Raw genomic sequence first — 15113 nt, forward strand, 5'->3', positions numbered from 1 at the left:
CACCTAACACTACTATGCCCCAGAAACTGAGTACGCTCCACCCCTTCCGCACATCCCATGTATCCCTTGCCGTGTGATTGGGTGCATCCAGTCAACACGTTGGTTGAAGTTTTTCAATTGCTCTCTTCCGCTGAATGCTAAGGCCGCATAAATCAGCCCTCTGCCTTGGATCGTGCTCAAAGGATTGGGTGCATTGAGTTCACCCCTCTATACAGTCTGGCCGCCAAGAACTGTTCAAGGTAGGGGGTAAGGTTGCCAGGTAAAGAGGGGAAATGGAACATCAAAATATACATCACCGGATAGCATGCAGCGACAAGTAACGTTGCTCCAGCTCTCCATAAGTCGAAAGTCAAACTAAGGGCGCTGATATAACTACGACAATGCGCTTTCAACTTCCATATTTGACACGGGAAAAGATGGAGGGGGTTTTACTACAATGTAGGTAGTGAAGGCTATTCGAGTTCTCCACCAGGTAATCTCCTTCATGGCTGCCGATGTTTCGGGGTACGAGAGTCCTTCACTTCACCTTCACTCAGCCCTGAAGTACGACTCGTACCCTGTAACGTCAGCAGCCATGAAGGAGATTACCCGGTGGAGAACTCGAATAGCCTTCACTACCAGCATATGCCGGGAAAGCATCTGATCTTTTTTACTACAATGTAAGTTCCCACGCTTAAAACGAAACCTATTGTATTATTATAGTGATGAAGCCAGCCAAAGAGGAAGGGGGGGGGAACTAACTTCCTCTCCCGCCATCATCTTTCTTCCATTCCCCTCCCATTGATAACTGGGCGTAACAAAAGAAGAACGCAAAAAGGGAGCTCGTGGAGCGTACTCAAGGCCGTTAATCACAAAAATGCCTGGAAATAACTGGCTTTAGGTGTTGTAGATCTGACACACATCTTGTATTTTTAGTTTAATAAAATAGAAAATACAAAACATGATAGTTAATGCTTGCTCAGGGGTGCATCGCCCTCGAGAAATATCTGTCGTAATACCAAGTGTACACTGTGGAAGGAACTTTTTGACCTCGTTAAATCTGATTTATTTTAAATGTAAAACATAGGCCGTATGGCGGTACAAAGACTATCACTCGCGAAAACGTGATTATCATAAAATGCTGTACTCGCAAAACTGGGCTTCCACTGTAGTTATTTACATAAAATTTCCCAAATCCATATAAGGAAATAGCTTCCCATACATATTTTGAATTCTCCTTACACTGCTGTCAGTTATGCAGCACTGTGCGTGGTGTATGTTTGCTATTGTCAACTCATATGGCACACCAGCCTTAGGGTTAGAGGATTTAGCAATCACAAAAAATGGAAAATCCTTAAACTTAGTTGAAGTGGGCAACTCACCTTCTTGCTGGCTCTCCACAGCCACATACAACGTCATCGTGTGATCCTGCATTGGGCGCTGGGAAACCTGCACCACCTGGGGAAAAAAGGAAGAGTACAGAGACTTTGGTGGGGTACTCTCGAGGAGCTTGGGCAATTAATAATTAGTCGCCAAGGTCTTGGTGAGCTGGTGGCCTCTCCGCCGCAGACTCGAAGCCAAGCCCTGGAAATGGATTCATTCTCCTACTGCATACATACTGGTGATCCTCACTGGTGATATGAGTGTAATCCCCAGCCCTTCCTGCTCCTCCCTGAGCATCTACAACCAATGTGTACGAAGCATTCAAAATGAATTTTCCGAGTGCAACTCTCATGATCAAGAGCTCTCCCCCCCTGACAGTGACCAAGACCACCAAAATACTAGTTGGGTGTTTTTACCATCCTCATTCAAGTGACTTCTATCCTTTTACTTCTAAGATTCTATCTCAACTTCTTCAAGGCTTTTGACACTCTCCATCATCAATGGGGAACATGCACAATTTTTAAAAAGTACATACTGGAATAAGAAGGCCTCTTCCTCAAATGTACTCGCTGAAAATTTCGCGTATGAATAATGCCTTTTATGAGTTATGAGTCTTTAAAAATTGATCTTCATCGGCTGCTTGAAAACACGACATCATCGGAGCGTGACGTCACCACACAGTATCCACTGACGACAGACTGAGGAAGTGGATAGAAAATCGATCCACGAGGGTTCAAATGCAAATTTGGCAAAAATTATTGCTGTTTTTACGACAAAATGCAGACTGTGAATATTTTGGGTTGTCAAGGCATTGTTGAAACAATTAAAGGGGATTCTTTGGGGAGATTTGGAAAGCAAAATGAAAATAAGTTGGCTGCAGATTCTGATCTATGATGGACACCCACACCATTTGACCATTTGGTTAGTGGAATAAGTGTATCGCAGCATGGATGTTCAATAGACATACAAGTGAAAACCATATATGTACATCGTATTTAGGGCCCCGCCACTCAAGTACCTCTATTTTCTCACTGGGAAAGGTTTTTGCTTATGCTCCAAAGGACAAAAATAAGAGAAGAAAGTGGTTGATGACTTATGGAATGGAGTTAAATACTTTATTTACATTGTCAACGGGATATTTCTCAACGTAAGTACACTCTTGAATTAGGGTTACCGTAGGGTTTTATCAAATCACCAGGATTTCTCGGATGCCCACCAAATTTTCCGTTCCGTTCGCATGGTAGGTAACTAAGTATGTAAATATGTACATAAGATAGATTTTCAGCCAGCAGTGGATATAATAAATCTTAACGTTCGTAAAATAATTTTCATTGATCGCATAATTATTTACCAGCATTATTATACTCCCGCATCGCACTAGTGACGAAGCAATCACTGTTTTTCAGAAAATCAGCCACCATAAGGAAGTCGACCAAAAGTAAACTGAGATATTTTGCTTTCTTAAACCCCTCTTAAGTCAATTTGTCCTTTTCGGAACTACTACAAAGCTCGACGAAGATTTTTACTTCGATATCTTGCATTCAAGGCTCTACCACTCTACTCTCTTAGCTAAGTGAATGGTGTACCGTGGGATGACGTCAGAAGGCGTTTTAGGTCACGTGACTTCAAGTGATATTCGAGCATTTTTAATTAGCATTTATTGATGTTTGTGGAGTACTAGGAGAGTTTTGGCTTATATTTTTGGACTCGTGAGAAAATTTTCAATTCAATGAGACTAATTAGCAAGATGAACAAATTTCCTGCATGTTCCCCATTCCTCCTTCATAAACTAAGCCAAATGTTTGGCATACATGGTAGATTCCTTAGTCTTCTCTCTAGCTTTCTCACTCACAGAACCTAGAGTCTAATACTTGCCAGTGCCTCTTCTTTTTGGCCTCCTGTGACGTCTGCAGTTCCTCGGGCTTTACCTATTCAATTTACATATTTATTATTGATCTTCCATCCCAAACCTTCTGTCCTCCCAAACTCATACGATTCTATATGCTGATGATTGCAGGATTAACAAGGAAATTAAGAATACTTCTGAAGGAATAAATCTTACATTTGCCCTTAATCAAGCTGCCCTGTGGTTCAATACTTGTAAACTATAGCTAAACCCCAGAAAATGCAGCATCATGACTAATGTGTCAAAAACAAAACCCACCATTTTCAACTCCACTATTAATTCATTTCCCTTAATCAGAGCTACGACTATGAAAGACTTTATTACTTATAGTGTTATTACTGATCCTTAACTACATTACTCCAACCACATTCAGACCATAAAAAAGAAAACAATGTCCCTATTAGGCCATCTTCACTCCTTCACGGAAATTAAGATCCCCTTGCACTCCACTCCTACTTTTTAACTATTGGTCTTCTTATATGTATTTTCATATTGCTCCCCTATTTGGTCCATGTCAGACCTGACTAATCTAAAATCTCTTCATAGCAGTCCTCACTTCTTTGCCAAAATAGTTTGAAATACCGTATATGTCTGAATATAGTCCCCCCTTTTTTTCCAAAAATGCCCGCGATATAAGTTAAGGGGGGACTACATTCAAACCCATTTTTTAAATTTTTTTCCCAAAACCAAAGTCTCAAAATTAGGGGGGGGGACTATATTCGGAGGAATACAGTAGATAAAAACTGTAATGCTGTACTGTCTTCTCTCTCCCTATCTAACCTTCAGTACCTTAGCGTTTAAAATTCCTTCGTATGAGTGCCGTGAACTCCTTTCTGAGTAAACTTTTAGAATACCAACTTGCAACACTCTCCCCCCCAGCCCACCCCAGGATCCCATCCCTAACCAAGCACTCGCTCACCTTCACATCCCCTCTCCTCCATTCTACACTCACTCCCTCCATCCATCCATTCATCCTTTTTACTTGTCATCTAAGAATTTCACCATACAAGCTTGGTTCCATCTGTCAGGTGTAACTGAATGTTTTCCTCTCTCCTCTCGTTTATTATCTGATAGTTTTAACATTGTTATTGCATTTTGTCTCATTCATTCTTTATTCAAATTTTCACTGTAAATTAGCAACACAGCTGCATGTGAAAAATGATTTAAACAGAGTCCCCACTCCAACCACATTATAAAACTCACAGTCTAGATGCCATCAAATTCACCGTTAATAGATAAAGTATTTTAGGCAGAAATGTTGATCATGTAACAATCATCGGCCACACGTTAACTAAAAATGTAACAAACGCAACAGATGCCTTGAATGCAAACGCAGCAACGAAAGTGCTATCTATTATGACGTCAACTTAAGGTGTATATGAACTGTGTTATAATATGTATGCCTAATTGTCATTCTGTATACATTGGTCAGACTGGGTGTGCCATAAAAACTAGGGCAAATGAACACATGACGTGTTGGGTAAGAGGCGATTCAACCTCTAATTTTGCAAAACATTTGTGAGACTGCAACCATAGCAGTGACTTTAATGCCAAGGTTCTCCACTATCTTTGTGAAGGGAAAAAGTTGGAATTTCTTGCACATTTAGAAATTTTAAGAGCATGTTGCAATAAAAATGTACGTGAGGTGAATGACCTCTTGTACCCCTCCCACTCCTCTCCTTTATTATCAGTTCTCCTCGACTCAGCACGTAAACCCAATGACCTTGAGGAATCCATTTCCTCGTTAATTCTTCCCCCCCCACCATCACCACCTCTTCCCTGCCGTAACCCCTGGTATAAATAAGCTCGCAAATTTGTGTTTACTCACCTTTGAAAATGACATAGAGTAATGTCAAAACCTGGGTCAGTTAACCCTTAACCAGTGACGTGCAATTATTGTTACACTACCACTGATGTGAGGTCTGAGAGACCGCAACAAATCAAAAATTCATAAAATGTTGCAATGCCATTTTTTTGTTTTAACTTTTCTTTAAATACTTAACTATTCTAAAACTTATATTAAAAATTTTACATTCCCATTACATACCAATCTGTTAATAAAAAATTTTTATTTGAAGCAGGATCAAAAAACTGATGCCAAAAACACGTGAGTTATATTTATCATATTATGTATCATAGTTCGCCAGATTTCAAAATAAGGCCTAAATGTTAAAGTTGGAAGGCTAAGTAGTAACTAGCCATGAAGTTTATCCCGCTTATTCCTTTTCTTGTTGCATTCTGCAGTCGATCAAAATTACAATTTTTCACAAAATCACACACAGTCTTTTTCCATTGGAAAAATAAGTAAGAGGTTTCCCGTGTTTTTGTACGGTGGGAAAAGTCTACATATAGTCCGCATCTCAAACCTTTCAAGGTCTTTAGTCTCTTCCTACGGTAGATGGAGAATTTGTGCAATCATTTATCCTACCTGTCTCGGGAGTCTTACGTTTGGCATTCTGCTTCCCATATGGAGTCTAACAAGATCTCCACCATTGATTTAATACAATAAAATCGTGTCACATCTCTCATATCTTTCTCAGACTGCTGAAGCACAAAAGAGTTGACAAAGGAAATATTTAATATTCTGAAAAACATTGCCATTGGCAACCTCCCGGATGTGTATCTACAGTACATTTTGTCTGAAGTATCTACACGCCACCTTTGGTTGCATTGTAAAAAGCAATTACCAATGGTTTCCCTGACTATATATCATCACTCACCCTGTAGTGCATAAATGAAATTAAGCAAATAGCCTTATATATTTTGGAGAAATTGGATACTACAGTCTTGTTCGCCAAAAATTCGTAAAATGATGAGCCCATTATGCATCCTTTGGATGATGCAAAATCATTAGGCCCTTTTATTGTTTTGATCGTACCAACCTATTCAATTGTAAAATTTGCTCATCAAAAATCTGAGACTATTAATCAAGAAGCTCAATATCACTACCTAGTAATATTATGCAGTGGCGCCGACTCCATGGGGCTTGAGGGGGCCCGAGCCCCCCCAAAAATTCGTTACAGATGTGAGGAAAAAATGTGTAATGCTTGTTAATTTTCCTCAGAGTGTCCATATATCGAGATTTGAGTGAACAGGGTTCTAATGTTGATCATATGACTCTTCTAAAATGCTTAAAAACTTAAAATTCACTAATTACAAAATTTACCGGGGTAAGGTCCCCGGTTCGGGCCCCCCCAATATTTTTTGTAAGTCGGCACCCCTGATGTTATGTAATCCTTCAAACCAGGTTTCTGAGTAATGGTGTTATGGAAGGGTATACGAATTTTTCTCTTTGGCTCATTTGATGACCACTTATAGCGATTTCTCCTGTAAAAAATTGTTCTTGCCAGCGGAGATCTTTTACTACATCACTTCTGTCATCATCTGTGCTCCCTCCTTCAATATCAGTTGTATTTGTCGGCATTTGTCGACAGATTTTCGCACTAGTTCAGAAACTGCGCACTCAAGGGTTTTCTGGTTACTTGAAAAAAAGGGGCCAAAAAACGCTTCGGACAAATCTAGACGTAATGTCACTTGCATTTCGACATTTCACTCTCGGTGTTTCCCAGGCTTTTACTATTTCTTCTTGCGGTAAAACTCAATGCTAACATGTTCCGTCCCCAAATAGTTAGGAGGAGACCGACTGCTGAAAGATACCCGTAAATAAATGTTGCGCTCCAGCCGTGGGCGCGAGAAATTTTGGGTTTCAATTGGTTCTAAATTACAAAGTACATTATATGTGTACTGCCTGATAGGGGTAAGAAAAATTCACCTCTGTTTTATTATAATTATTGATAACATCTATAAAAGTTTCAGCATTTAAAGAACAAAATGAGTGGTATTTCCAATAAAAACTGGATTTCATTTGTTTTGCGTTTGCCTTCAGAAACTACTTGTGTGAAAAATTTAAGAGCTTAAATATCCACTTTGTGTAACTAAAAATGCTTCCTTACAAAATATAAATTATTCTGATGCTTAATAAATCACTAAGAATTGTTTATAACAACTGTTTTTATAATTTCCACCAGCATCACCTTCATTGATTTTTCTCATTTAGTGACGTGCGGTCTCAGAGACCACTAATCGAATTCAATTGCAAATTAATAAAATAAACAGAAATTAATAAAAGGAACGTTAAATATTAAGAGTGCAATGTCCTTGTTGTGAATAAAATGAAGCTAACGTGAGTTATAGATATTTTGAAATATTAATTTTGAAAATATTCATATTTTCAGAAACGCAGCGGTCTCTCAGACCGCACGTCACCGGTTAAGGGTTAAGTAAACTTCTGTGGAACACACAACAGTGCATCTTTTATTACCTTTCCTCTCATGATGTCACCTATCATTAGCAAAATTCAGGTCCAGTTAAAGGGCGTGAGTGGGAAAATGGAGAGAGCAGGGAAGTGAAGAAGTGCCTGATTTTTTTCCAATCACATGCTTAAGGTCAATGCGCTGTCATGGCACACGCACCAATACATAATCAAATGCACCTGTGCAGATAAATTCGTGGACAGTATCTGCACGTGACTCGGCCTTGAAACATGATCGAAACATCGATTTTTCTTTTAATCTTTCTATTGTACTTCTACAATCGAGTTTGAGAGATTTCAAAGGTTTTATAATGAAATTCACGGCTATTTCCAGGTTTTTTCACGGTAGACGAAATTCACGGCTTATTCACGGTTTTACGGTTTTCATGGTCGAGTAGGAGCCCTGTTTAAATAAAAATAAAATAAAATTATGTGAGGCCCACAATGAAAGCTAAGGAGAAGCTGAGAGGTGGTGAGCTGCTTGGGATGAGTTTGTGACATCACCAACTTATCTGCAAAAGGTGTTAAGATCATTGATTTTCAATTAAAAATAGTTCAAGAAGGAGGTGATGAATTAAAAAATGGACAGATATAGGTCTTTTATTTTTCAACCTCTTTTGAGACTTTTATTTTTCAACTTATCCCGATTACCCTAATGGGCTAATGATGGGGAGAGATGGCACAAATAATCGGAAAACACGAATAACACAAACTTTCACTTAAATGTCTCGCAATGTCCATAATTTCCCCAAAACAAGCAATATATTATTATTTATGCAGGTATTCTGTTATTTTAGAATGCTTCCCGGACTCAATGAGAGCTTTCTTTGCCAATTCGTGATCTTTTAAGCGGCGATAACGTGGTTGTACTCATATTATTAATGCTCCATGTATGGCCTGCCATTATTGCCACAGCCTCGCATGAGGTTGAATACGACCCAAGGGAGCCAGAGATTTCATTGCACCTGGATGTGTTTATGCCGTGTTTAGTCAAGGTCAAACTGGAGAGGGACGGAAGGGTAGAAGTGAAGGCGACAGAGAGGAAAGTGGAAGATTCCAGAGAAAGCTTGAGTCATGGCCGAGCACTCGCATGCATTCCTAAAACCGCTGCTGTGCGATATCGTGTTTGCACACCAGTTGCCTTCACAGAAGTTCCGTGTTCCTGCTTTCAAAGCATCGCGGTGTGTGATCGCCATCTCGGATCTGCGTCCTGCAGCAGTTGCATCATCCCAAGTCGGTTGCATCCCGGTCAACTTGTGCGAGTAGTGCCTGACAGTGTAGTTTCCAAAGTTACACGGTGGTTTTGATGCATTCTTGCTAAACACTTTTCCAATTCATGATCTCGCAGCCATGGATGCGTGGTTTCTGGAAACCAGGTATCATATGGGGAAGTAGGAATATGAATAAAATCGCGTCATCACGGCTGAAAATATCGCGGTCTAGAAAAGAAATGATAAGCAGTCTAAAATAACACATAATGTGTGCAAATACATAGATAGTTTGATTAACTTAAATTAAAAAATTAACAAGAAGTTAAAGTGAAACTTTGGATTATTCGTGTTTTCTGATCATTCGTGTTTTCTGATTATTCATGCTGCCTCTCCCCACCATTAGCACAGTTAATTGGGAGTTTGCTAAACCATAGATCTATATGATCACCACATAACCAGTGGTCTTGTATGGGTCTGAAATATGGAGGATGTCTAAACAGACAAAAAAAAGCTGATAGGTTCAGAAAATAAAATTGAAAGTCTAAAATTTAAAATCTATCGTCACATAAACCAAGAAGGAATGCATTGAAATGCAACCAATAACGAGTTAAGGCAGCTACATAAGGACCCAGTGTAACTGCACCAGCCAACAGCAGAAGACTTGCGTGGGCCAGTCATACATGGAGAAAAGTAAAAGATACCATTAGAGTAATATCAGATGGCCTACCAAGAGGAAAGCAATCTTTAGGATGAATATGCTGGAAAGACTATAAAAGAAAGAACCTCGACAGGATGGGGACAGAAGATGACTGGACAAAAGATCAAATCAATGGCGAGGCACTGTTAAGGCCAAAACCCTTCCGAGGTTTCAGTGACCTAATAGGCAAGGAAATGTGTAAAGCAATATAAAATTGGTGATGGAGGCCCTTCTTGAATCACTCACCCTGACTACTGCTCCTGGGAGGTGGGGGAGGCATTGCACCTCCCCCTCGAGAGCTCCCTCCGGCCCACCTCGATCCTTCCCCGCCCCTAGATGAGCCTCCACCCCAGTGGCTGCTGCCCCCTCCTCCACCAGCCCCTCCATTACTGTCGACACCATCCTCATCTGGAAGCCACATGAAGAAGTCACAGCTACTACCACCATGGCTCTGGCTGCACTTGTAAAACTGGCGTCCTAAAAGCATCGGAGAAGAACCCATCAAATTGGATGGACATTTACCATAATTCATCCCAGGGTTCATACCAACAATCCATTTCCAAGTTCCTTGCATTTTCCCTGATTTACAGCCAAATATTTTTATCTTCCACTTTATAACAAAGCACTTATGTATATGGACTTATGATTAGAAAAATGGAACAGGACAGGCAGATTTCTCAGACTTGAATATCAAATTCAAATAGTAAATCATACCTCGAATACTCGAATATCTCAATTTTCGGATACCTCGACTACTAGAATTGCACAAAGCATTTTAAATGTCATTCATCTATTTCACTTGATGAATATATTAATGAATAGGTACATACCAAATACATTTTTAAAATCAACTTTTTATTTCAAATTTAATAAAATCATTTGCATCAATAACATCAGTAAAAACCTTAATTAAAAATAATATTAAAATGAAGAATCATTAAAAAGAGATGGTCAAATACCAGATTTCTTGAACTCGAATACTGAATTCTGATACCATAGAGCAGCGGTTCCCAAACTTTTTCTTTCCGCGACCCATTTTAGCTCATTCTTTTTAGCCGCGACCCCCTAAAAATGGTCGTCCAAGTTCAAGTACGTTGTTCACCATATTATTAGTATCTCGCGACCCCTTTCCGAACGGCCTACGACCCCCTTGGGGGTCGCGACTCCCACTTTGGGAACCGCTGCCATAGAGTTAGTATACTATATAGCATAGAGTAAGCATATACTTACTCTATGCTAATACTAAATCATAGCTCGAATACTAGCATCGAAAAATAGTGGTCCAGACGCATAATTTTCCCGCATCCATCATTTGATGAAAATGGGACGAAATACATGCAATGTGTCATTTATGGCAAATAACGACCGGCACATAATTTGTATATTTCCCACAAGATGAAACTACCATAGGGAGAAGCTCAATGCCATGGGATAGTAACATAAGCGCATTTCCTAAGATCCGCTATCCCCCTCCAGTCAGCACTAGCCTCCCCCCTCTAAGCTTTCCTTTCTCCAAAATCAAACAAAAGATTCCAGCTCGCGCATGGATCGTATTAGGAAGACCTTAGCGTCGAAAGAAAATATTAAGTTACACAAGAACAAAAGAAACCTTTTTTCACGCCTCCCCCTCTCTCGTCCGCTGACTTTTTTCATCTTACCCCCTTCAAAGTTCCCCATTCCTGGAGGTCAACTGCAGCATGCGTCACCTAATCGCCCAAAACGTGACTAACAATGACTTTCGGCAATTGGTATTAATATTTCATTAGACTGAAATATTAGTTATTTGCACATCATTTAAAAAAGAATGAGACCAAACAAGGCATATTTACGAGGTTATTTAATCATTTTAAGCAAGGAAATAGTTGGAAAAATGCAAAGGAGACTTAGAGCGTAGCGCAATGTCGATATAGTGCAAATTCGTTCCTCAGGGAAACATACCAACGCGGTGAAGCCTAATCAAATACCTTTAACGCTCTCTTGATAAAATGTGAACTTGTGCTATGGAAACACGAAATGGCTATCATTTTACGCAAATTAATAGAATTGCTTGCCTCATATCTTCTTCTTTGTTCATACACTAATCGAAATCCATTGTTGCGCAATGGCAAAAGGCATTACTCGTCATGCGGTCCAGATAGCCAGCCTACCAAAGTCATTTATCTTGCCTCCTTAAAAGAACTACATTAGTGAATTTAGATCATTGATTAAGCGAGTAGCTAGTGGAAATGAGATTTTTGAAAGCAATACTGTTTGAGACGTAATTTTTGCCACCATAGGTTATTGGGTGAATTGACTTCAACGTAGAGGGTCTACGCCTCAAGCCTTCAAGGCCATCGGTATTCATGGGGGAGAAATGGAGCGGTGTCCTAGTTCCGTATGAATAGCATCAACACATAAAAGGGTCCGCTAAAGAGTCTCAAACACAATGGCTTCATTCCCTCCCAGCAGTCGTAGGCCCTCTGCATCTCAGGAATACAGTTCAGCAGTAGAAGGTGATTTCGATAGAGCCATACAAAGTAAGAACCAAGCGAAAAATGGCAAAAAATAGGAATGCGGGTAGAAAAATCAAGAAGTTACATATCAAGAAAAATCATAAACCTAGAAGAGAAATTGAAATAGGCCAATTGCTTTGAAAATGGAGAGCGTGAAAGTGATGATGTACGGAAGTTTGAAGTCACGATGCCTTATTATGAATAAAGATGAAGTTAAAACATCAGTGACCTACTTCAACCAAGCAGTCACTACATACGGAAAGTTCATTGTGAATCTGTACAAAAAGACGAGGGAGGTGATCGCTCCGAGACATTTCGTGAAAGCTCCGGTTGGTTCCAGAATTTTAAATGGCAAGCAAATATTTTCAGTGCGGCGATATCAGGTGAATCTGCAAGTGTTGATAGTGCAGATACCACAACATTTTCTAATGAACTCCAAGCTGTGATTGTAAGTGGCTCCTTCCCCCCTCAACTAGTTTTTAGTGTTAACAAGACAATATTGTTTTGGAAAAGAATGCATTCTCGTTTATTCATTTTCAGGGAAGGAATACCTGTGTCAGGTTTCAAGGCATTTAAAGACCCTTTCACGTAGCTGATAATGCCTCGGAGGACTTCAAATAAAAATGATTTATCATTCATAAACTCTGCTAGCTATGAAATGGCATTCAAAGTAGCATTTGCCTGTCATTTCGATGAGCAACAAAAAAGAGAGACACAATAATTGTTATTGGACTGGTTTGAAAAATCGTCAACTGCCGGTAATGCATTACGAATCCCTGAGATAGCAGATGTTTACCCACCTGCACGACGGGAGGGAATTTCAAAAGCACGTACGAATTTTTTTAAACATGAATAAAAGTCTTTGAATTCATGCCTACTATCTTTAAAGATATTTTAACTTTTAAAAGTTTACATGAATAAGATATTCTAAGGCTATTTATGGTAATATATATGGTTTAGAGGAAATTCAATACCCAACACCTATGCTACCAGGAACACATCCCTATCTTCCCAATGTTAAAACGCTCTCGTATAAACGCAAAGACCCCAAAGAACGCATCCCTTGCACTATACGAGGCATGGGTGTATTTTTATTATTATTACCACCACAGAACTTGCCTTGGTTTGGTCCTGGCTTCCGTACCGTCAGCTTGATGGCATTTTGTCCACAGAGGCAGACAATAGGAGCATCTCCACCGCCCGGTGGACTAGGAAACCCTCTGGATGACGAGAAAGAGGGCTCATCACGAAAAGCCCCACCACTAGCTTGACTACTGGGTAATGATGGAGGAGCCTGCCGTGAGGAACTGTGGCTGTGGAATCCACTGTCTCTTGATTGGTTCACAGCCGTAAAAGCTGAAAGGGAGAAAGAGTGGAAACATTCACTTGACATTACCAGGACAAAGACAAGCCATACTCACTTCTACCAATCAAAATATAACATGATATGTACCTGGGTTCGGATTTGTACGCTGGACATTTTGGCTTGATGAGATTCTTGATGGATTAATGTTGAGGCATTGCATTAAGTCCTGATCACACCCACCCAAGCAGCCTTGGTACTCATCTGGATAGAGCGGCATTAATGACTGCCTCTTGAATTTGAAATTTAAAAGATGCACTCTTGGTCCACACTGCAAGGAATTTAAAAATGTGTCCATCAAAAATTTGAATGCTGAAAACATGAGAATAAAAATGAATATCTTCAGCCTCACTCAGTGATCACCTCTAATCAATCATCAAACCAGAGGTAAGACGTCATGGAACATGAAGGCACTTTTGTTATTTAGTGAGTGAAGAAAACCTTCAATGGAGGGAGACCACCCGGCTGGAAGCCCGAATAGCCTTTTTTGAACATATTCGCCGGGAAAGCATCAGATTTTACTTCAATAGGGTGGTTTCCGATTTTTTTTATTGCCTGAATCGAAAGATTATTACTCCTGGAGTACGTACTTCACAATTTTAGATTTAAATAGACACTTTTAAATGATGACATCTATTTTTCGCGATGAAATGATAAATGAAAATTTTCAAACGCATGAAAATGCGACGGCCAAGTATGAATGTCCGTGTGAAGTCATTCTGGTTCCGGCTACCGCTGTGTGTGAGTCCGCCTTGGTGTATGACTATGAGCGCCACTATGAAGTAGGCTGCTCGCAAGTAGCAGAGTACCCTGCTAGCAGGTAGCTCTTGGCCTAAATAAGGATTATTAGTACCCTATCAAACAAAAGGAAACTTTCCAACCATAGCCAATTTTAAAAAGTGATTATTAAGAGATGTTTCCCTAAGCTCTGCGCCACATACATGCATGCCCTATTGAAAATTCCCCATAGGAATTTTTTTTCTATAGTTATTTGACCATGGGAACTCAACCACTTTCCTGTAGGAAAAAAATTTCATATCAATAAACATAAAAGAATTCTTAAGCATGAAATTTGAGTGAGTTTTGATAAAAAGAAAGTCAGTCTATACTTTTTTCTACCAAAATATCACTGAAAACAGCAACCGAATAACCAACCTAACTAATATTTATTGTATTCCTATGGCAGTTCTCTTTACTTAGGGACTATCAATAAATGATAAAAGTTTCATCAATTTACAATCATTAATTTTGAAAAAATTGGATCTACTAGTGAAAAACAATTTTCTACAATTTTGTAAAAAAATGTTCTTTTTTCAAAATATCTCAAAAGATACTGGCCATACTAAAACTTTTTGGATTAACAAATTGTAGCTACTATAATTTCATACATTTTTATTTGTTTTAATTTCCTCCACAATATATACTTCGTGAGATATGGCTGCTTAAAGTCTCTATTTACAAGTAAGCATTACCTTATTTAAGCTGTTTAAACTCGCCCCCTTTCAAAACTAAGGAATTAACCTTTCCCCTACTAAAGACGTAAATATGCGTCTGGATGTTTCTTGACCCCAGAGACAAAAGTCGCCTATTTTCGTCAGAGATTTTCCTTTGCAGGTGAACGAATGCTGAATATATAAGTTCCCTAGCTCTCCCCTTTTTATGACGGTCGCAGGTGCACGATGTCTTTGTTTAGGGACCCATCACTGCGGGGCTTAGGCTTTACTCTTAGTCTTGACTCTCTCTAGACTCTCTACTCTCTTTAGACTTAGT

The 15113-nt window shown here is 39.5% G+C and overlaps 1 protein-coding gene across 3 annotated transcripts in view; it reads right to left on the reverse strand.

Moving 5' to 3' along the window:
* Positions 1-15113, reverse strand: part of LOC124167853 (DNA topoisomerase 3-alpha) — a 114450-nt gene that overhangs the window by 38108 nt on the left and 61229 nt on the right. For all 3 annotated transcript variants that reach the window (XM_046545895.1, XM_046545898.1, XM_046545899.1), the window contains 4 exons: positions 13434-13614; positions 13100-13336; positions 9735-9965; positions 1362-1437 (listed from right to left, as the gene is read on the reverse strand). In XM_046545895.1, the coding sequence (XP_046401851.1) occupies positions 1362-1437; positions 9735-9965; positions 13100-13336; positions 13434-13614 (725 nt within the window). The remainder of the gene's footprint in view (positions 1-1361; positions 1438-9734; positions 9966-13099; positions 13337-13433; positions 13615-15113) is intronic.

Source organism: Ischnura elegans, chromosome 11, assembly GCF_921293095.1.
Source record: "Ischnura elegans chromosome 11, ioIscEleg1.1, whole genome shotgun sequence".
In the NCBI taxonomy this organism is placed as follows: Eukaryota; Metazoa; Arthropoda; class Insecta; order Odonata; family Coenagrionidae; genus Ischnura; species Ischnura elegans.